The sequence below is a fragment of the Podarcis cretensis genome, assembly GCF_951804945.1.
Source record: "Podarcis cretensis genome assembly, chromosome: 3".
In the NCBI taxonomy this organism is placed as follows: Eukaryota; Metazoa; Chordata; class Lepidosauria; order Squamata; family Lacertidae; genus Podarcis; species Podarcis cretensis.
The window spans coordinates 49,840,718-49,864,380 of NC_137172.1; the positions used below are offsets into that span (position 1 = coordinate 49,840,718).

At 43.2% G+C, this 23,663-nt stretch overlaps 1 protein-coding gene across 1 annotated transcript in view; it reads left to right on the forward strand.

Annotated features, from left to right (window-relative positions):
• GALNT2 (polypeptide N-acetylgalactosaminyltransferase 2) overlaps window positions 1–23,663 on the forward strand; it is a 72,867-nt gene that overhangs the window by 33,216 nt on the left and 15,988 nt on the right. The window contains exons 3-9 of the mRNA XM_079971360.1: window positions 4,143–4,296; window positions 6,603–6,701; window positions 6,805–6,872; window positions 7,737–7,802; window positions 17,057–17,178; window positions 19,824–19,911; window positions 23,056–23,143. Of these exons, the coding sequence (XP_079827486.1) occupies window positions 4,143–4,296; window positions 6,603–6,701; window positions 6,805–6,872; window positions 7,737–7,802; window positions 17,057–17,178; window positions 19,824–19,911; window positions 23,056–23,143 (685 nt within the window). The remainder of the gene's footprint in view (window positions 1–4,142; window positions 4,297–6,602; window positions 6,702–6,804; window positions 6,873–7,736; window positions 7,803–17,056; window positions 17,179–19,823; window positions 19,912–23,055; window positions 23,144–23,663) is intronic.

A 23,663-nucleotide genomic window follows, 5' to 3' on the forward strand; every position in this document is an offset into this window, starting at 1 on the left:
CATCAGGGGAAGGACACAACTGAATGCAACCCAGAGTTAATACAGGTTTCTGAAACACTTCATTATCTCTTACCATGTCCCTCCAGCAGTATACTCTTCAAAATAAGCAAATATGCTTCCTTTTCTCTGCAGTGTTTATAGTGTCACCTTGCTGACATAAACAGCAACCAGCAAAAACTGACCCAAATTCTTTTTGAATCTGTCAACCTGAATTCAGGGATGAATCAAGGCTTTGAGTCTCCTTAGGCACAGTTAACTAGATGCTTTGTGCCTGAAGCAGTGTGACTGAATGTAGCTCCCTCTTGTATTAGAACTGTAGTTACATTCTCATTCTTGCTGAGTTCACATCCATAGCAGTTGTGGAAGGACTCCAAATCCAAGGTGAAACAATAGTTCATGTTGCTATGTTAACATTGATGAGAGAGTTTATTTTATTGCAGTGTGTTGCATATAAACTAAATGTCTTTAAATATACAAATTGGTAAGCAAGTTGATGTTAAGTATGTATATTTAAAAAGTATTTCAAGTAAATGGCCTATCTGTTTTTCAGACCACTTCTTGCCTGCTAATGTTTTTCAGCTTAACAAAAACAACCCCCTAATGGCCTCCAGAATCAAATAAAAGAGTGTTTTTAGGGTTACAATAGCATTGGGTTCCATGAAGGATCCAGATTCCTGGGCCAAAAGTCCAAGAAAGACATTTAAAACAAAACTTGCTTGATAGAGATGCTGCTAAGTAATTTGCTCTGAGATGGTAAAAGGATAAATGCTCCCTAAATCAAATTTTACTTTGAAATGCAAATGTCATTTTGCACTCAGAAGATGTGCTCTGGAAGTTGAACATATTTCTTGAGATTGAGTTTGTGTGTTTTGCAGTGTGCTCATATTGAAGAAATGTCACAGTTAAGCAGAGTATTTCAAATTTATACTATCGTGTTTATCTGCATTGCTGTAACCTCTGAAAACAAGTGCAGTGGATGAGTAGAAAACAAATACTGGTCTCACTGATTGTGTAATAAAACGGCACATTACCTAGTTCATGTTATAAATAGCTTCATTGCTATTAACAATTGTAAGGATGACATATTTAAAGTAAAGTTCTTAAATGTTTCATTGGCAGCAGAGCTTCCTTAAAGCAGGTCTGTCATGGTGCGTGCTATAACTTGTAAACTGAATTATGCATGAAGCTAATGCTACGTTTTGTGGAATATTTTTGTTGATTATGGAATTAATCAACGGATGCACTTCAGAACGCACACAGGCTTTACAAGTAACAGTTGCCCCCAGGTCCCGCTTGTGTGATTTCCGCAGGCATCTGGTTGGCCACTGTGAGAACAGATGGGCCACTAGCCCGATCCAACAGGGCTCCTCTTACGTTCTTGCACTCTTATCTTTCAGAAATATTATTAATATAATATTGAAATGTTACTAATATTTATTGTCTCCATTAAAAAGTGAAGGCCACAACTCCCCCAATTTTGGACCTGTTGGTTGTTTGAGGTCCCATGCTAGCTTCTATTTAAACTGGTATTTAAGGAGAAGCTGAGTCTCTTTTGCCTTGTCATATGATACAACCTATTTTAGGATGGATTCTTCCTGTAATCTTATCAGGCACATGCCAAGTATGAATGCAAGTACCGGTTTCGATTGCTCAACTGTTAACAGAGAACTACTATGGTGTAATACTGGAACTTGCATTTCATTCCCCACTCCACCCCCCCTTTTTTTTTTGCATTGTACCATGATGGATTCATTGCTTTGCCAGTTATGCCTCTGGGCACCAGCAGGCTCAGTATTATTCAATCATAGCCATAATTCACTTTGGGCTGAACAGGAACGTTCTGCCAGCCTCTCTGGTGTAGGACTCGCCCTTAATCAGACGCTGCTTATTTGAGCTTCCTTTTTGGAAGGAAAAGCAGGGTACAAATGCTGAAATAAGGAATAGTTGCAAAGTGGCTTAAGCCATAGGACATTTCTTATTCTACTGGAATGTTATAATAGTGGAGTTAATGCAAGATCTAGAAATCTTTCCTTTCAGCACCTTATGCATTTGAAGCATCTTTAAGTGCTACGTATAACTTGAACCCAAATAGACTTGAACCCCAATAGATCCTGTTAAATTCAGTAGTCCATGTGTATCTGCTGACAAGTACCCTTACTTGTGCTTCATATCATTTATGCGTATGCATTTTTTATGATAATGCATTCCAGAGAGAGAGAGGGGGGGTGGGGAGGGAGAGATCTTATGTAGGTTTATCAGTGGTTTATGATGCTTTGCCGCACCTACTCATTCAGTTCATTAACTTGTAAGGCTAGAGTTGTTGGATCGAAGCAGATTTAGTCCCATCAGGGTCAACTGGCTTAGCTGGAATTAAATCATATTACTTCATCTCCAGTAGTTTGTGGACAAGTCAATGGCCTCCACAGTCACTTACGACTCACTGTTAAGACCGTGTTCATGGAAGACAATCTTACTCAGCTATGAGTGATCACCAAAGAAAGAAAGAAAAGTAAGCAGAGTCGCTGGGGTAAAGAACCCTTTTAAGGTCCGAAATACACATTATGTTAAAAGCTTAATTGCATTTAAAGCGACTGGGTTTTCAGGCCTGAATGGCCACTGCTGAGAGAGGAGAGGGATTAGAACGGTCACAGTATTAGGGAAAATGTAACCCACACGAATGCATACATGCACACACCAGGCTCACAGTCTCCCTCTTGAACTGTTGTTTGTCACTGCAGCTTGGGGGATGTGACTTGCATCGGGCAGGAGCAAACCCTTAAACCTCTTCCTCTTGGTCTGTCACCGTCCCGGCAATTCAGAACCAGACCAAAATGCTTGCTGCCTGAGAGAATGAGAAGATGGCGCTTTCCATTCTGTTTCTTTATTTAAATTTATTTCAATACATCTCTTTATCTGAGGATCGCAAGGCGGTTTACAGATACAAAAGTACATTCCATAAAAGTGCATTCCATGCACAGAAGCAGACTCGACAGATCACTGAATCTTACTGTGGACACAGCAGTGTTCACTACAGCTGAGGGCAGCAGGCTAGCTTAAGGGAGTACAGTAGAACCTCTACTTACGACCGCCTCTACTTGGATCCGATCCAACTTGCGACCGCTGCAAACTTGGAAGTAAATACCGGGTTTGCCATGATTTGCGCATGCGCAGAAGTGGCTGCAGCTGTCTACACATGCGCAAAAGCACACTACTGCCGAATGCACCTGCGCACAGCGGCACTTCTACCAGCGACCTGGATTGACTTACGGACGGACCTCCAGAACTGATTACGTCCGTAAGTAGAGGTTCCACTGTATAGAGCTAGACATACAGCCCTGTCTTCCAATACTCCTCTGCATCTGCTGTCTAAGGCAGCCCCCTCACTGTGCCTAATGGCAGGGCCAGCCCCAGCTAAGTTAGTTCAATTTTTTTTTGTCATTTTAACTTCCTTAATGCATTTAATGTAACATGTAGTTTTGCCCCGCTTTTAAGTTTTTCACAAGTTCTGCATTAGGTTTTAAATCTGAGCAGCTGTTGTTATTATTTTACAACAAAGTGCATGGTACTTGCAGAACCTTGTAAGAAAATGCTACTGATAGTGCTGGCATGGAAAACTCTCTAGCCATGTTTGGAGTCTCAAAGCCAGGATCTGCATGAGCTCCAGGCACCCATATGCAGCCATTTTGTTTTTCCTTTCATGGGAATGAATAAAGAAACAAGCCGGAATGCTGCAGTTAACCCAACTTTCTGTTATATCTGAACATGCCAGCCAACTTAAATTATGTTTCATATTCTGACTTCTTTGGAAGTTCCTACTTTGGATAGAATAGGAAGCTGTGGTTAACTGGGGCTTTTGGGGTTGCTTGTGCAAGAGTGAGTGAACAAAGGGTCAAGCAAGTGGCTGCATGTATGTGCTTGAAATGTTTGGATATCTTGGCTCGTTTAACCAAAATTTGATAATCCAAACGTGGTCGGTGTGTGACTGGAGGGAGGGGGGAACCTGTTGAGTTTGAAGGAAAGATGTCACCCGCCTTTCTGACTATTTAGAAATTTTACTGTGCTTCCCTATTAATTGTATATTGTCTTTACAAAACCAGCATTTTGTATTTGAATCTGTTAACACCAGATTTTCTTTTTCTTAGGGAAAGTTAGGTGGCAAGATTTTGACCAGGAAGCTTATGTTGGAGTCACCATGGTCAAAGCTGGCCAAGACCCGTATGCCCGTAATAAGTTTAATCAAGTGGAAAGTGATAAGCTGCGCATGGACAGAAGTGTACCAGATACTAGACATGATCAGTAAGTACCAATTTGCTGTATATATTGGCTTCCTTTAAGTAACTTTGCCTCTCCCCCCCCCCCAAGCTTTTTAAAGTGGGACACATTCATTCATAGGAGGCCCACATGCCATCTGAAATCATATAGACACATGTTTTCTACCTCATTAAGAACTAAGGCTTGGCTCTTTTGGTGGGATCATTGATTAACTAGGTTCAGTGTTGCTACCTTGTTTATTTTTTTTGCATGGTATCAGTTTGTCTTCCAAAGCTCTGCCTATTTGTCATGTGGCTTCATATCTGTCAGGGAACTGCCATCGGAAAGGCAGGAGGTGGAGGGTCTCTCAGAAGTCAGGAGAGACTCAGCAGCGGAGGAAGGCACCAGCAGGGGGAGAGTGGGAGATCAGAGAGAGAGAGAAACGAAGGAATGGCTCAGGGAGTCTTCCAGCGATAACAGCGGAGAAGTCTCAGGTCCTCCCATAGGTACACCCACTCCTCGCCGGAAACTGTCGCGCCGAGAATCCAGACGACGCGTTTCCGTCAAGGAGCTTTTATGCTGGAGTAGATTCCGTAAACGCCCAGTGTCGGATTCTGCCAGCGATTGAAGGAGCCACGCTTAAGGGCTCCGCTAAAGACAGAGTCTTGCTAAGCTGAGCAAACTCTGAGGGACTAAGCTTTTACGCACAAGCAGCTCATCATCCCATCACAATATCCAAGGTAAACTCCCTTACAAGTTGGCAAAACAAAGTCAGCCCCTTATTTCCCAGTTAGTGGCTTCTTTTAGTCCCCTCACTAAAATTGTAGTCTTTCAGATATTTACAAAGGATGAAGCCAGTGGAAATGTGGCCTTCTCTAGTTCTAAATGTGATGTTTCAGTATTCAAGCTTTTCATAATATATTGTAAGGATCGGCCTCTATTCGGACAGAAGCTTTAAAATACTTGAGGGTCTATTGGAATGTATAAAATAGACTAAAGATAAAAGTACCTGCCTTGCTACGCATGGAGAAAAAACATTTATATATTTTTTTTCTTTCCTGTGTCATGTGTTTAAAAGAGGCCTAGAAATGCATGAAGGCTACCTGCCCCGATTAATTCTGGAGTGGAATAAACAAAGGATTAACAAGGCTTTTCAGTCATATTGCCAGTGAGACTTTTAAGCAGCTTAATTTTATATGGACCCTTCAAATATTTTGAGGATTTGGTTCACTTTAAAAGGCCTATATTCAACTTGGACTATTAAAGCTGATCAAATGAATTGCTTTAGACACAATTTTCTGCTGGCATTGGTAGCAATTGATTTAAACATAACTGGTGCACCACACTGCTCTTAAGCTACAAGCATTTTGTGATTATTATACTTTTTCAGTTTGACAACTAGTCTTAATGGGATACCGTTGTGCAGATGACTCGCAGCTTGACTTATCCACTGTCGAGGACTGTCTGAGCCATTTAGGATGAGCTTCCTCTTTCGAAGGTCCTCAACCTAATAAGAGTCTGCCTTGCCAAAATGCCACCTCGCACAGAAATGATAAATCTTAGTGCAGCATGGATCTTGGTAATGGTACCCACCTTGTGGAACGCCTTCCCAACAGATGTCAAGAAAATAAACAGCTATCTGACTTTTGGAAGACACCTGAAGGCAGCCCTGTATAGGGAAGTTTTTTTATGCGTGATGTTTCATTGAAGTTTGCTAGAAGCCACCCAGAGTGGCTGAAGTTTGCTAGAAGCCACCCAGAGTGGCTGGGGCAACCCAGTCAGCATATAAATAAGAAATTATTATAATAATAAGTGGGCAGAGATGAAGTGGGGAGTTTTGAGTGGTTACAAAAGTTGGTATCCTCTCCATTGTGCCTAGGAACAGAAGTAGACCTTGCACCTATGCAAGGGAACACTTCAAAAACACAAGTCTTGCAACAGAAGGATAACATTTCTACAGAGGCCTATATGACAATTGGTACTCCGTGCCATGTACTCAAATGTCAGCAACATTCAGAATACCACACACATAGAAACATAGAATTGTAGAGTTGGAAGGGACTGTGAGGGTCATCTAGTCATGCAGAACAGCCATACAGAACAGCCCCAGAACTCCCCCACCAGTTCTCAAATCACAATCTTTAACACTGTTCCTGAGCTTATTTTAGCGTACGGAATTGCAGTTTATTTTTTACAGCAGCAATTGTTCATCAGACTTTTCTGCCATTGCTCCTCTCCTACAAGATATAATATGGATGCCTGCTGTGAATCTTTCAGTAAGCATCTCCGCTTAGATGGCACTGCTAAACATAAGAGGTCTAATGCTTGAAATGCTTTGTGTTTCTGTCAAGGTGTCAACGGAAGCAGTGGCGGATAGACTTGCCAGCTACCAGTGTGGTAATCACCTTTCACAATGAGGCACGGTCGGCTTTGCTTCGAACAGTTGTCAGGTATTTCTTCACCTGCAAGGGGCTGCTCTAATGTGGTGATATATGGTGATAATATGAATTGAAATTTTATCAAATGAAATTCATTGATTCCTCTCTTTGTTAGTGTTCTCAAGAAAAGCCCGTCACATCTTATCAAGGAAATCATACTTGTAGATGACTACAGTAATGATGGTGAGTACTCATACAGGATTCTGCTCCTGAAGTCATCTTAAGAAGATTAAAATAACATATTGAAATAGTTGTTGAACCTCTAGTGGATTTCTCTGTGGTTGTGGTTAGTACGTATTTGTCAGGGTCCTACCTAGCCTGTAGCAACCAAAGCTAACACTTTCTTTATGATGTCATGAATGAAATAGCTTGTTGTTGGCATCCATCTGTCTTGAGAGACAATGGGGTGCACCTCTGGGGTTGTAGAAAAAGCTAACACCCTGCACAAATCCAGAGTGGTGTCCCTAAGGCGGTTGGATGGCACCTTGTACACCTCCATCCAGCAACTCTTGCAGCCAAGCTGGTGCCAAGCATATTGCTCTGCTTTCCTTTGGACCACATCAACAAGGCTGGGGTGTTGTTGTCTGGGCATCCGAGGACCTCCATACACACTGCCTAGGCTTGCAACCCGGGAAAGTCACTTCAGTGCTGCTAATACAGCAATTGGACTTGTGATCACAAGCAATTGATCTATCTAGTTGCTTGAGCTGAGTTTCCATCTATCTATTTATTTACAGAGGGATTTATATACCTGTAAGTCACGCAACATATCACAGCAGTGTACCTTAAAAAGATGATAATCAAACAATAAAAAACACAGTTTAAAAGCAGAACATTAAAAAAGTATTTCAAGTAGTATTCAGCTGAATTTTTTTACCCATGCTCATAGTTATGTCCTGTAAAGCAAGATTGCTCCAGAAAAGAAGTTATCAGGTATTTCTTAGCTCCAAAACCCTGGGTAGTTGTAGGTCTTTGACTGTTATTCTCCCCATCTGTTTTTTGAGCCAATATGAACAAATGATTAACCAATTACGCCTTTTTCCTCAGCTGAGGATGGTGCGCTCCTTGGTAAAATTGAGAAAGTGCGGATACTTCGAAATGATCGCCGGGAAGGTGAGCGTTTTGTTTTGAGTGGGGAAAATGTGAAGAATTCCAGGCAGAATTACTTTTGTTAATAGGAAAAGCATGCTCCTGTTGCAGGTGTGGTATGTAGAAGAAGTGAAATGCACTGAATAGAGCAGAAGAGGCAGCTAGTTAGTTTGATAGTCTTTTATTATTCTGTCTTCTGGCTCACTTTATAAATGCTCTCATTTCACAGTACTGGAGGCCTGGAGCCCTTCCTAAATCAACAGCTTCCTAACTATATAGAGGCTTTAGAAGTCAAGTGTGGAAAGCTGGTGGTCTAATTGCTTTGTTCTACTGCCATAAGTTAGAAAGACTGACTGTTCAGTTGAACCACATCGTCGGTGCTCTTTATGAAACTAAGTTACAAGCAGTTAGAATCCCTGGCCTCCTAGATATCTGCAAAAGATTGTAAAGCGCAAGTAGTTAAGCATTCAGAAGTATGTGAATTAATGTTTTTATTTTCTTCCCTAATGGTAGGAGATGATTATTGAATCTTGCCTTGTAGGTGTAGCATGTATTGTCAGAAAATAAAAAAAATTGTAATTTGTAATACCAGCAGCAATAAAATCTTCAGCGGCATTCCAGTAGAATGGAAACTTTCAAAGTCAATGTTAATTTGTTCTCTGTGGATGGCTAGACCATGCTTTGTAGTAGTAGTAGTAGTAGTAGTAATAGTAGTAGTAGTAGTAGTAGTAGTAATAGTAGTAGTAGTAGTAATAATAATAATAATAATAATAATAATAATAATAATATTTATCCCCCCCCCCATTTGACTGGGTTTCCCTAGCCACCCTGGGCGGCTCCCAACAGAATACAAAAAAGTGATAAAACATCAAGCATTAAAAACTTCCCTAAACAGGGCTGCCTTCAGATGTCTTCTAAAAGTCAGATAGTTGTTTATTTCCTTGACATCGGAAGGGAGGGTGTTCCACAGGGAGGGCGCCACTACCGAGAAGGCCCAGAAGGAGTCTTTTCTATCCTAGACTCCTTTGCGATGAAGGGTGAGCTAGAAATTAAATTAATCTATTGATTACATCTGATAACTGCTGTATTATCTACAAAATTCCTGTAACCATGCAACATATACCCAAGGAGGCAGTTAAAAGATGGAAGGTATTTCCAGTTCATAGTCAGTAGTGGCATAGTTGCATCTGCAGGAACTTCTGTTACAAAGTATGAACAAACTCATCATTCAGTGGCAATATTCTAGTCTTCTTGTATTCTGTGAAGTTTAAATGCTGTTCTTGTGCTGAACTTAAAACTATGTTTTCTTTTGGAGTTCATAACATGTATAGATTGCTCACAAAGTAGCTTTAATGAAATGTATGGCAAGATCAGGTAGAGGTGTAAATAGCATTTCATTATTCACATCTCTATTGATTCCTGAGCTGAAAAAATGCACAGGGTTCTTAAAAGAAAAGAAAAGACATGCATAATAATTGCATTATAAGATATTAAAAAGTATATATTGTAAGCTAGCCAAAAATATACAAAACCTTAGTTTGCAGCCATTGAGAAACAGAGTAATAAAATCAATAACCTGTCATTAAGAGCTAGATATGATGATTGATTGCTACTATCTTATTAACAGATATTTGCAAATGTGACGGAAAGAGAGAAGTATAGTCAGCTGAGCTTAACAGTAAAATTATTATATTGATCCTGACAAATGCATAGATCAGTATACACCAAATTGCAACACTGACTATTATAAGCTGTATGTTCAAAGGCAGAAAGAGTGGCAAGTTATTCAGACCACTGGATAGTGGAAGGTGGGTTAAGGCACTGTGTTGTTGGGTTCGCGCATAAAAATTATAATTGCTCCTAAGTTAAGGAGATAGGCAGCTTTCAGTACTGCTATTGGATCATAAAAAAACATCTCTGAGAGAGCAGTATTAAAAAAAAAATTCAGGAGAATATTATCAGAAGAAAAGTTTCCCACTGGGCAAATGAAACAAAAAGGTGGGAAGGAGTTGAAAAGTTCAAGAGGTAGTACCTCCAGGAGAGTGTTTTTGAAGAGATTTGTTGAACATGAAATGTGCAAGTAATTTTAAATTATATAATTTGCCTTTCCTAAGTTTTCCTTTATTTCTTACTGCAGTATTTTTCCCCTGTATATTCTCTATTTCTAAAACATGAGCATCATTTTGACCTAGAGTACTGGTGGTTATCTGTTAATATTGTGACTGGTTATTTATCCCAGATACCTTACTTGTATAGTTATCATGACCTTATACTACCAAAATATGTTAAAAAATAATTTAAACTGGAGTTGATTTACAAAACATCCCATTGGTTTTGTTTAAACTGTGTGGTCTATACAGTCTTTAACAGCTCATTAGTAGTGTTGTTCCCAGAGGCGTGAAGAGGGTTAAGGTTGTGAATATCTCAGCGTAAATTATTCTAAAATGTTCTTCCTATTATCAGTTTTATAGCAGAGAGGGACTGCCTAACACATAAGAATTAGAGCTAGAAAGTAATGAGGATTGCACTAGAATGTGTGATTACATCTAATTACTACATCATGGATGTTTGTAGTCTTTTCAGTCTTTATATGAAGTGATGCACACATGGGTAGCTTATTAGATGAACAAAGCACAATATGGTGTAGAGAGAAATAAGCAAATTAAAAATTCAAACTGCAATGCACTAGCGTCTGTGTGATGCTTGCAAGGCTATCACACACTTTGGATGAATGTAAAAATGGAAACACTGTAAGATATCAAGGCTTATGTGTTTGTTGAAAGTTTTCCCCTTCCTCTTGTGTTAAGTGCTTCCAAGTAAAGTAGTGATGGGCAACATTTCACTTTAGGTTAGTTTAGAGCTGGACTCAGCAGATAGAGCTGTTTCCCCCAAGCAAACTAATAATTATGTTAATTCAGAGCTCAGTTGGGGCTGTGCTGTGCTCCTGTTGACATCCCTGGAAATACAGCACTCTCTGATTCCCTAATTCTTCCCCCCACGGTCCCCTTATTATGGCGACTGCAGCGTTCCACTTCAAGAGCAATGATAACGCCGTGCAGGAAGGGAGATGCTCTTTTTCCTCCATGGTGCTTGGAATTTAGAATGCTGCTGCTGTAGCAACATCCCAGGTACCAGGGATGCTGGGAAAATTATGTTTCATAATGTCCTTAGTGCTTAGGAACTTGCTACAGCGGCACTCCTAATTTTCAGGCACCATGATGCGAAGAGGAGAGACTTCTCTCATTCCGCTGCAACCTCTGGATACGCACGGTGGTTAGGATGCGGGAAGTTGTTGGCCCAGTTTGGAATACCGGCACAAGTCCATCCACAAGCACACCAGATTCATGCTTCACACAAGGCAGATGTGAATCTCAGTAACATGATAATAGGAAAGCCGAGTGTGATTGCATTAGTCACGAGAGAAGTTTATTAGGATCGGGTCTAATGGGCTGTCTAGTTCACTGTCCTGTCATCCAACAACAGCCACTGCTAGATGTTGTAGAAGGTGTAAGTATAGCAGGATGATAAGTAAACTCAATTGTTTTGTCTTTTGCCAGTAGTCTGATTCTTTTTGAACTGAATTACTAAACTATTATTGTGGTGGGATAATGAGCTGCTTGTGCGTTGAAACTGGATCCCTCAGAGCTCACTCAGTGTAGTGAAACCCTGCCTTGAGCGGAGCCCTTCAGCAAGGCTCCGTCAGTCGCTGGTAGAATCTGACAGTGGGCGTTTGCGGAAACGTTTCCAACATAAAAGCTGTTTCACAGACATGCGCCTCCTGGATTCCCTGCGTGACAGTTTCCGGCGAGGGGTGGGGGTCCTTAAAGGCTGTTCTGATACCTCCTCGCTGTTCTCACTGGAAGTATCCCAGAGCCTCCCCTCCGACTCCCTTTCCTTTGGAGCTCCCGCACTCCCCCTACTGGTTCCCTCTTCTGCTGAAGAAGAGGCTCTCCTATTCTCCTGAAGCCTTCTCACCACCTGTCCTTCCGATGGCAGTTCCCTGACATCCACCTCCCCCCCAGGGCCCCCTTCACCCCCTCCCGCCTCCTCTCTTACTGGCGGCGAGGACGGAAATCCCTGGAAGGAACTCCCCTCATCCTCCGAGGATTCAAACACTTCTAACCACGGCCTTCCGCCTCTTTCCCCTTCTTCCTCTCCTTCGTCGGAATCTGTTTCCACCTCCACTTCCGACTCTGGGAACCCTTCAAATTCCCCTTCCTCATCTGTGGTCCCGAAGTGTTCCCTCCCAAACCTTGCCACTGGTTGTGGTTTCCTTGGGAAACGCCGATGAAACGTTTCTATTAAAATCTCGTCTTTGACTTCCTCTGCCGGTACCCATGTGTTTTCTGACTCTTCCTCCCCCTCCCATTCTACCAAGTATTCCACCTGATTCCCCTTCCACCTGGAATCAATGATCCCCGCCACATCCATGTTGCGTTCTCTCTCTTCTATGACGGGTGTCCGGGTCACCTCCCTCTCATGTTCCCCCCACTCACACCCCCCTCTGTATGGCGACAGTAATGACCTGTGAAATACTGGGTGCAATTTCATGTGACTGGGCAATCGGAGTTTGAATGCTACTGGGTTGACCTGCTGTATGACCTCAAAGGGTCCCAACCGTTTGGGTCTCAATTTCTTACACCCTCCCTTGAACGGCAGTCCTTGGGTGGATAGCCACACCCGGTTACCCACCCTTATGGTTTCGCCTTCCCTCCTATTTCTGTCAGCTTGCTTCTTGTATTCTTCTTTGGCTTTCTCTAAGTTGAGTTGGAGCTGACGGTGGATCGCTTCCATCTCTTCAACAAAAATTTCCGCTGCAGGTACAATCCACCTTCCCCCGCCCTCTCCTGGAAACGCCCGAGGATGACACCCATAATTGGCTAGAAAGGGACTCATCCCTGTGGACACGTTCTCCGCGTTGTTGTAGGCAAATTCTGCCAGAGGTAACCAGTCTACCCAATCAGTTTCTCTGTCCTTTACATAACACCTCAGATATTGTTGCAAAACCCCGTTTGCCCTTTCTGCTTGCCCATTTGTTTCTGGGTGCCTGGCGGTGGAAAAACTTACCTCCACATGCAACATGCTCATTAGTTTCCTCCAGAACCTAGAAGTAAATTGTTTTCCTCTGTCGCTCAAAACCCTCAAGGGGGCGCCATGCAACCTAAAAATGTGCTCCACAAACAACCTTGCGGTTTCTTCCGCTGTCACTGCATGTGAACAAGCTATAAAGTGGCACATCTTAGTTAGTAGATCCACCACCACCATGACCGCGGTTTTCCCTTTGGATCTCGGTAGATCGGTCATGAAGTCTATGGATACCATCTCCCATGGCCTTTCTGGGGTGGGTAAGGGTTCTAATAACCCCGCTGGCACCAACCTCTCTCCCTTTGCTCTTTGGCACCTGTCGCATCCCCTGACATACTCCCGCACGTCTTCCCGCACCTTGGGCCACCAAAACTCCCTGGTAACCAACCACATGGTCTTGTGCTGCCCGAAGTGCCCCGCCGTGGGGCTGTCATGCAACTGTTTAAGCACCCGCCCTCTTAGTCCCCCACCTGGTATGTAGAGCGCCCCTTTGTAATATAGTTTTCCGTTCTTTTCCTCAAACCCCCCTGCGTTCTCACCTGTCTCCCTGAGTTCCCTAAGTTTCTCTTGGGCATATTCATCGTTTTCAATACCCTCTACCAGTTCTCTTTGCCCCACCAATGCCGCCCCACAAACCCAGTGGTCCTCTGAGATGATATGTCTTTCTTCCGCCCCTCCTTCCCCCTCCAAGTACTCAGGTTTTCTGGAGAGAGCGTCCGCCCTGACATTCTCAGCCCCTGGCACGTAGCGAATTTCAAAATTGAACTTGGAGAACTCTTGCGCCCATCTTACTTGTCTCTGGTTCAATACTCGGGCTGTTCTCCAGTATTCTAGATTTTTGTGGTCTGTCCGCACTTGAACCTTGTGTTGCGCCCCAATCAACAGGTGTCTCCATCTCTTGAACGCTTCGTGGACAGCGAGTAATTCTCTGTCGTACACCGTATAATTCCTCTCAGACTTGTTCAATTTCCTCGAGAAGAAGGCACACGGCCTCCATTCCGACGTATTCGCTCCTGGCTGCAGAAGCACGGCGCCCACCGCTCTGTCAGACGCGTCGGTTTCCACCCTCATCGGCTGCTGCAGATCCACGTGTAAGAGTTGTTCTTCCGAAGCAAACGCCCTCTTTAAACTTTCGAAAGCTCGCTGCGCTTCTTCCGTCCAGACAAATTTCTTCTTGCTGCTGAGACAATCCGTGATGGGGGCTGTTAAATGGGCGAAGTTCTTGATGAACTTCCGATAGAAGTTTCCGAACCCCAAAAACCTCTGCACATCTTTCTTAGTTTTCGGTGGCCTCCATTCCAGCACTGCTTGCACCTTGCTAGGATCCATGGCCAGCCCCTTGTCCGACAACCGGTACCCAAGGAATTCCACCTCCCTGGTGTGAAACTGACACTTCTCCAGTTTCACCCACAGCTGGTTTTCTTGCAGTTTGCTCAGTACTTCTCTTACATCTCGCACATGCTGCTCTTCATCCTCTGAGTACACCAGCACATCGTCCAAGAACGCAGCGCAGTTCTTGTACAGCAATGGTCCTAGTACGTGATTCATGAATGATTGAAATACTGCGGAACCCGCCTGGAGGCCGAAAGGCATAACGCAGTACTCAAATGCCCCCAAGGGGGTGAACATAGTGGTTTTCCACTCATCTCCCTTTCTCATACGTATCAGGTTATACGCCCCCCTCAGGTCCAGCTTGGTAAAAATCTTCCCTTTTCTCACCCGGGTCAGAATGTCATCGATTCTGGGCATAGGGAAGGTCACGGGTTCGGACACTGCGTTTAGGGCCCTGAAATCCACAATTAATCTCGGTTTGTCCGAGTTTTTTTTGTCTACAAAGAACACTGGGCTACCCCCCACCGCTCGTGACTCCCTGATGAACCCACGCTTGAGGTTTTTGTCAATAAACTCCCTTAGCTCCTGCATCTCTCTGTCAGACATTGCATACACCTTGCCCACTGGCAATTGCGCTCCTGGAAGTAAGTTGATTTGGCAGTCAAAGGGTCTGTGCGGGGGTAGTTTATCTGCTTCCCTTTCGCTGAAGACGTCGGCAAAATCTGCATATTGTCGTGGTACCCTGCCTTGTTCCATTGCTTCTATCTTTGCTAACGTGGCCTGAGTGCCTACTTGGCCCCCTTTTTCTGTGCAGTGTCCCATACAATGTGCTGACCCAAAGGAAACCACTCTCTGATGCCATCCCACAAGCGGATCATGCAGCGCTAGCCAGCTCATCCCCAAAATGATGGGCGCTCCTCCCAACGTGGCTATATTAAACGCTATCCGTTCCGTGTGTCTTGCCACCCTCATTGTCATGGGGACAGTCTGCTGGTCTACTTCTCCCCCCAACAGCGCCCTCCCATCAATCGTGGTCACCTGCAGGGGATTTTTTAAAGGAATGGTTTGTATCTGATGGGCGGCTGCAAACTCCTTACTCATAAAGTTGCAGGAGCTGCCTGAGTCTAATAGCGCCTTCACTTTTAGTGGGTGTCCGTTTGCCAGCTCCAGCAATACCTCTATTACAAGAGCTGGTCTTGGGGGTTCTGGCGTGGGCACATTTACTGTTCCTTGGCCTGGCTGCTGTGCCCCGTCGGTGGCAGCCAGGCGTTGGCTTTTACTTGCTCCTTAGCTCCTTCCCCCTCCTCCCCAACAGCCCCCGCCATTCCTTGCCATTCCTTTCTTTGCGGACAAACTCTGGCAAAATGACCTGGCTGTTGGCAGAGAAAACATTTCTTGGCGCCTTTTCCCTCCTTCTTCCGCCCTTCACTGGGGTTTGAAATTGCGCGCGCGCGCGCTGTTCCGATTTCCATCGGCTCTGCTGGCAGAGAGGGCTGCTCTGGCATCTCTGGAATGCGGAAATCCCTCCAACGCTCCCCTTTCCCTTCCCGCTTCTCCAAGGCTCTGGCCTCCTGGCGTGACCCTATGGCCAGCGCTGATTTAGTCAGATGGTCCATAGACTCCGCCCTGGGCCCCCGGGAAAGTTCGTCTTTCACTGCCGAAGATAGTCCTTCTTCGAACAGCATTTGTATCGGTTCCGCTGACAAATCCCATCCTAATTTATGGATCAACATGGTGAACTCAGTCCAGTACTCACGGACAGATCGGTTCCCTTGTTTACACGCCATTAACTGCCTGCGCGCCACTCCCTGCTCAATCTCGCTGGAAAACATCAGATCCATGGCGCGAAAAAACTTCCTTGTGTCCCTTAGGGCTTCATTATTGGCTGCCATTAGTGGCCTCACCCAATCTCTGGCCCCGCCTTCGAGATGCCCAATCACAAAAGCAACCCTCGAATCCTCATCAGGAAAATCATCAAACTGCAGATTGAGGGCATATTGCATCTCTGTCCTGAAGGCTTGATAATTCCTGGGATCACCCCCAAACTTCTGCACCAGTCCTGGCACTTTCCTCGAGAGCTGGGCGGCTTTCCCCTTTTCTGCATCATGAGCCCTCCTCTCCTCCAGCCTCGCCGTTTGCAGAGCTAACTGTACCTCCAACATCCTGTACCTTTCTTCCAGGCTAGGACCGGCTGCAGCTGCTCCCCCATCTCCGGCTCCGGCTGGGTTGCTCATGATGCCTCTCTTTGCACAAGCTGCTTTCAGGGACTGTCAGATTGCTGTGGTGGGATAATGAGCTGGTTGTGCGTTGAAACTGGATCCCTCAGAGCTCACTCAGTGTAGTGAAACCCTGCCTTGAGCGGAGCCCTTCAGCAAGGCTCCGTCAGTCGCTGGTAGAATCTGACAGTGGGCGTTTGCGGAAACGTTTCCAACATAAAAGCTGTTTCACAGACATGCGCCTCCTGGATTCCCTGCGTGACAGTTTCCGGCGAGGGGTGGGGGTCCTTAAAGGCTGTTCTGATACCTCCTCGCTGTTCTCACTGGAAGTATCCCAGAGCCTCCCCTCCGACTCCCTTTCCTTTGGAGCTCCCGCACTCCCCCTACTAGTTCCCTCTTCTGCTGAAGAAGAGGCTCTCCTATTCTCCTGAAGCCTTCTCACCACCTGTCCTTCCGATGGCAGTTCCCTGACAATTATGTTTCATAATGTCCTTAGTGCTTAGGAACTTGCTACAGCGACACTCCTAATTTTCAGGCACCATGATGCGAAGAGGGGAGACTTCCCTCATTCCGCTGCAACCTCTGGATACGCACGGTGGTTAGGATGCGGGAAGTTGTTGGCTAATATGTGGTCTTGATTTTCAGGTTTGATGCGTTCTCGTGTCCGAGGGGCAGATGCAGCACAGGCTAAAGTACTGACGTTCTTGGATAGTCATTGTGAATGCAACGAGCACTGGCTGGAGCCTCTTCTAGAGAGAGTAGCTGAGGTTTGTTATGAAGAACATAGACTATTGATCCATAAACACTGTTTTGTTTGAATTCTGTGGTGCTTAAAATCATTTGTAGTGGCTGTTTTCAATCTGCTTCTCATTTCAAACTGCTCTTCCAAAATAATTCCCAGTGTACTAACTAGCATGCCAATTTGATACAAAGAGTTGTGAACTCCTGATTTCATCCATGGATAGTGGTTTTTTTACCGTATTGTGAACAACCTTGTGATCCTAACTCGATGAAGGATGGTCTGTAAATGAACCAAATAAATGAATGAAATGAAATTTGAAAAAGTAGTATTTCAGGCAGGGAGATTTGTACATTTTGCCCCTCACATGATTAGAGCAGAATTGTTTGTAAATAATCATTGATTTAAAATAAAGCATTCCTGAGGGTAGTTCTTGGTTTAGTAGGACACGCAATTAAACCTAGCAATAGTTGACATGTCTGCCAACAATTGATTTGACCTCAATTCTGTTAGGTATTAGGAAAGTGTTTGAAAACAGTGGTCATATCACAGTGCAATGTTACTATAGCATAGTTACACTTGGGATACACGCTTAACCCATATCAAGAAGCATACCATAAGACTGAGAAAATTGCAGAAAAGGAAACCAGTGAACAAGGGTTTGGAAGTTCTTTCCAAGAAAATGTAGTCAAATTCCTTTGTGTTATGCATTATTGTAAAGCTGATTATTTTAACAGCAGGCAAGTTTTGTCACTTCTGTTTGGTGTTAACTTTGAATTCAGGAAATTTTTATATTATAATCAGCTATTGTTACAGACAGTTTGGAAGTGGTTTACTTAATAACTGGCAATGATACTGGCAAACGTTATACAGTGGTACCTCGGTTTTTGAACATAATCCATTCCGGAATACCGCTTGAGTTCCGAAACGTCCAAAAACTCAAAACGGAAGCCTCAAAATGGAAATCTCAATATGGAAAACTTGATACGGAAGCCGCATTTCCTGTTCGACTTCTGAGGCGAGTTTGAAAACCGAAGCATTTACTTCCAGGTTTACAGTGTTCGAGTTGTGAAACATTTGTCAACGGAGACGTTCAAAAACCGAGGTACCACTGTACTTTTATAGTAGCATTGGCAGTGCTTTTTTTCTAGAAAAATAGGTGCCTGTATTCGCCATGAAGTTGTTACAGTACATACCACACTTTTTAATAATAATAAAGAGAAGTGCCGGTACTGTGTACCCTTGAGTACTCCTGAGTACCCCTTGGGGGAAAAGCACTGAGTGTAGGATAGACAGTATAATAGGAGTAAGCATAATCTTGTTGTAATCATCATTACAACTCTTTTTAGTCTTCAAGGGACACTGCTTATGTAGCCAAAACATCACTACCATACTCAAGAGGGAGGTATTGGGAGACTCAGGGGGGAGGGAGCCCCGAGGTATGCACAAGTATAAAACATCTTTATATTTAAAAAGTGCACATGTGTGCACTCACAAAGAGAGCCAGAGAGGAGGATGAACTGAGATAAACACGAAGGTGTGGGAGCTGGTGGGTGAAGCTTCTCACTTGCCTCAAGACCTGCATTTTTACCATTAAGACTTAACTGTGCTAGTTCTTGGCTCTGCTGGTTTTGGGGGGAGCAAGCAAAAGGTGGAGGACTGAAGACCAAGCTGAAAAATACAGAAAGAGATGGGTTAGAGAGGCAAGGGACAAGGACTCAATGGAAGCAGAGGGAAGGGGGCCATGGAGTGAAGAAGAAAGAGGCAGGTCATAGGAGTCAAAGCAAGAAATGGAGGGCAGAGAAGATAGAGACAGAAGTGAATAGTTCTGTGTGTCGTACACAGGATCTTTAGCACTTCCTTGCTTTTTCTTGCCTGCTTGGCGATCATGCACAGCCTAGACACAGAGGAATAAGCCCCCACTCTTTTTCGCAGGGCTCCCTGTGCCCCACAGCTACCCTGGGGTTCTTCTTGGTTGCCGTCTAACCTCCCTGGCACACATTTTATTGATAGATAGTTGTAGGGTTCCATAATTAGCCCCCCTCTGCTTTCCTGAACACACCCAAACAGGTTGGACTGTTCCTTTCCTTGTCTCCTGATCCATTTTATTTGGTGCGATCCCACTGTGTTGCCCTCACCCTTCCCCAGATCCTCATGATCCTCCTACCAGCTGGATTATTGGCCTTGGATGTGGGGGGAAATTCAAATTCCTGCTCAGATCCAAGGCTCACTTGAGGGTTCTTGATCAACTCATCTGCCTAATCTCCCTCCAACAGATGCATTAGAGGTTAAACACTTCTTATAGGAAAGATAGAATACCAATAAATTTATGACTTTGATGGCAGGTGCTATAGAGTTCAGCTTTGAGACTATTGCAGGGCCAGGCTTGCACAAATTACTGTTGCTTGCCATGTGAATGGTGCCTTCAGTACCCAGGTTTACTTTTCACATAAATAAAGTATAGAATGAACAATGGGGCTTGAGGACATAAGGAAAACTTAATTATAGAGAAATATTTTCTAGCAAATACATTTCAAGGGAGGTATAATCAGAAAAGTAGATTGCCTTTGTATGGATTTTGTGACAATTTCCATCCATTTCAAAAAGTTTCAATGACTTTCCGTCTCTGAATATTTTACACTGACTCCACCCCCCTCCAAATATTTATTTTAGGACAAGACCCGAGTTGTGTCTCCTATAATTGATGTGATTAATATGGACAACTTCCAGTATGTGGGAGCATCGGCTGATTTAAAAGGAGGTATGTACCTTCACTGGAATATAGGATCTTCCCGGGACCCCTAAATGTGAACACACCAAAGTATCACAACATACAGCTAAAATCGGAAAAAAAAGAGTTGGGGTGTTCTTGTTGAATCAGGTCTTTTATGGCATAGTTTTGAATGAATACCTGTTAAGTTTGTTTGGTTTTTTTTAAAAAAGAAATGTTACTTTCTGAATTGAAAAATCTGATAGAAATGGTGGATCTTTATAATGACTTCACAAAAATGTAAGGCTATACCTAAGCCATGAAAACAGAAGTGTTCAGGAGATATAAAGTGGGATGTTTCTACCTCAAATTTAAGTCCATATATGCCAGAGTAGCATGCATGGAAACAGAATATACAATGCCTAGTTCTTTTGCTATTTCTCTCTGTTAGTTGATTTTAAATGTTGCATTTGTATGAACTACATTTGTGTGAAGTTTATTGCTGTAATTAGCTTTGGAGATCTTTTGGAGAAAGCAACAAATAAAATAACAAGAAGAACAAGCAGAATGTTCAGTATATCACCACTCCTCGAAAGAGGGCTTCTGTAAACCTGAAACAGTTATCATAATAATAATAATAATAATAATAATAATAATAATAATAATAATAATATCTTTATTGTCATTGCCCCCTCTCGGGGACAACGAAATTACTTGGCTGCTCCATCCACCCAGGTAGGGCACTCCAGTCCTGATCAGGTTTTACAAGGGCTGAACTGGATTTCGGGAAAGGGAAAAGGGAACAGAAAAGCCCTTTCTCTTCCCTTCCCATATCCTTGAGGCCTTCCCCTCAAAACCATTCATGTCTTCTAGTTTCAGATAAACATTATGAGCAGGTGATGGTGACTTAATTTCCTTATGAAAGGGGGGGGAGAGACTTCTTTATGGTGTTGTCCATTTTAGCTGTACAACTCATCTTGGTACACAATTTCCATTTAGCCTTAAAGTAGGTGGAACTTGTCTGATCAAATTGGGCTGATGCATCCATGTCAGATTACTTTCCTTAATCCTGCCAGCCCTTCAAGATATCTTATGCTCGATGTTTTTCGTTCTTGCTCCAGAAGAGCCCCCTAATGCCTGTTCTCGTGCATACAACTTCTGGCTCAATAATAGCTGGGAAGCAGTTGCATTTATTCTACTGTTTGGATTAAGAACATTCTGTGCCAAATTGCTATTTGAAAAAGCATTTTAGTGATCACAACACTACAATTAGTGCTGTGTAAAATTAGTATGCAGAATGCTTTTCTGATGAAGGATCTAAGTACAATGAAAGTAAGTTGAGCTTGTATCTTAATTGGTATATTGCTTCTGATAGCCTACAGATCTGCTAAGCAGAGGAGGGCATATGAATAAGAGCAGCACATGTATACACATGTAGAAAAAACAGTTGAGACTCATTTTGCTTCTATCATACTAATTAGCCTATTATGCACATTTTACCATTGGACTTCATTTTCAACTGAAATTCAGTGAATTATTCTGACACTTCTAACCAATTTCCAGTCCCCTTGTGTATAGTCTAGCAAGATAAGCAGAGTCCCTTAGCCTTAGGGAAATAAAATGGCTTCTTGTACAAAGTCTCAAATTACAGAAAAATATTAAAATGCTTCTGGTCGGTGTTTAGGTATGACTTGGGAAATACATATTCCAAAAGTATGCCGCTTTCCTTCTGGGGAAAATAAAATAATTCTTCATCAAAGGAAAGTTTGGAAATGCATAATTGTCTAACTTTTTAGGTGTCAGATATCCAGCAATTATAAAAGGATTATAAATTACACTGTTGTGGCACATTCAGAATATTCATTATTGCAATCATCTGGGGTAACAAGAATATCTGTCTCTCCTGTATTACATTTAAATTGTGCTTTTCCACCCAGGAGAACAAGTTGAAGAATATGGTTCTTCCCCTCCCTGCTTAACTTCACAACAACCCTTGAAGCTTGTCTGTAAGCTCCATATCAGCAGATTTTCTGTAACAGCTAACAGCTGGTCTCTGCGCATGTGGCCCTGGAGTTATGGTTAGTAGTTGCAAGCTATTTACAAGCTCCTAACCATAACTCCAGGATGCAGGTGGTTTTGTGATCTAAACCACAGAGCCTAGGGCTTGCCGATCGGAAGGTCAGCAGTTCGAATCCCTGCGACGGGGTGAGCTCCCGTTGCTCAGTCCCAGCTCTTGCCAACCTAGCAGTTCGAAAGCATGCGGTGCAAGTAGATAAGTAGGTACCGCTCTGGCGGGAAGGTAAATGGTTTGCCAGAAGCAGCTTAGTCATGCTGGCCACATGAAGCTGTCTGCAGACAAACACCATCTCCCTCGGCCTATAGAATGAGATGAGCGCCGCAACCCCTGAGTTGTTCGCGACTGGACTTAACTGTCAGGGGTCATTTACCTTTACCTTTAACCATAACGCCAGTAGTTATGGTTTGCAAGCTATTTCTGACTGTTTTTGCAGAGCAGTGGGAATAATTTACGTCTCACAACTATTGTCCTAATTTAGCATTAGTAATTGAACAAATGCACAGGGAAAAGCAGCCTTAATTTCATTCTGATTTCCCCTAGCCCAGCCAGAGCGGAGGCAGCGGTCTCTCTTGCGCATCCCAGTAATGGGCTCTGATCTTGGTCACTTTGACCCTCTAAGTGCACACAGAGAGGAACAGACAAGCCTCTGTATAATAATACATCATAACCTGCAATTGTTACCTCGGTCTGTAGCCATTATTTGTTCTCGGCTCGCTCATTGTGCTTTGTTGCAGCAAAACAACATGGTCCCCGATTCATTCATAACACTGTTTCCTCTCTGCATCAGCAGAGAGGAATCAAACAACCTCAAAAGATGCATTTGTTGTTAAACCCTTAGCTGTTGTTTACAAACCGCACATGGTTCCATGTTATGTGAATGAGCTGGAAATCTCATGCATTCTTCCTGTTCTTGCATTCTCCTGCACAACAGGACTTCCACACTGTTTAATTTAACTTTAGAACCCTTGCTTGTCATTACATGCAAACAAGAAACCATAGATTAAAGCAAACTTTTGTCTGTTTTAAACCATGGGTCCAAAAACTAAAAGAAACAAAATGTTGTAATATCCGATCTGCACTTTTGTAACTTTTTCTTTTCCCTCCCCACTGTCTCTTAGGCTTCGACTGGAATTTGGTATTCAAGTGGGATTACATGACACCTGAGCAAAGAAGAGCACGGCAAGGAAACCCAGTTGCTCCCATAAAGTATGTTCCTGCCACCACCCTTCCCCTCACAAAACAATGTTGTGGTTCTTAGTAAGTGCAACTTTGAGTTACCATCTCCCCAGGTTATGCTTGGCAGACTGCTCTTGAATTACTTTGCACATCACAAACTCTAAATGCAGGAGGAAAGTCTTGCAAATTAAAGTCTCAACTTGAAATATGGCAGGCTGGTACTTGAAGTCAAATATTGCTCACTGTGTATTAAATACCAGAGTTTTGCTGTGCTAGTGATATTGAGTCATCTGAGACTTAACATTGCAAAACATAAAAAGGTATAACCTTACGTTTAAGGTGAGGTTGAACTGCCGTCAAGGAAGGAGAAATTGAAAACTGTTTTATGACGCTTAGTGATTTTCTGTTGTGCACAACATACCAAGAAAGCAATATAGAAAATTAGTTAATACAAGACTCCTTTAACAGTAGTGGTCTCACAAAATGGATAGCGTACTAATTTAATTCATTCTTTAGTTGCTGCTTTACCCAAATAGCATAAAGTGAGCAT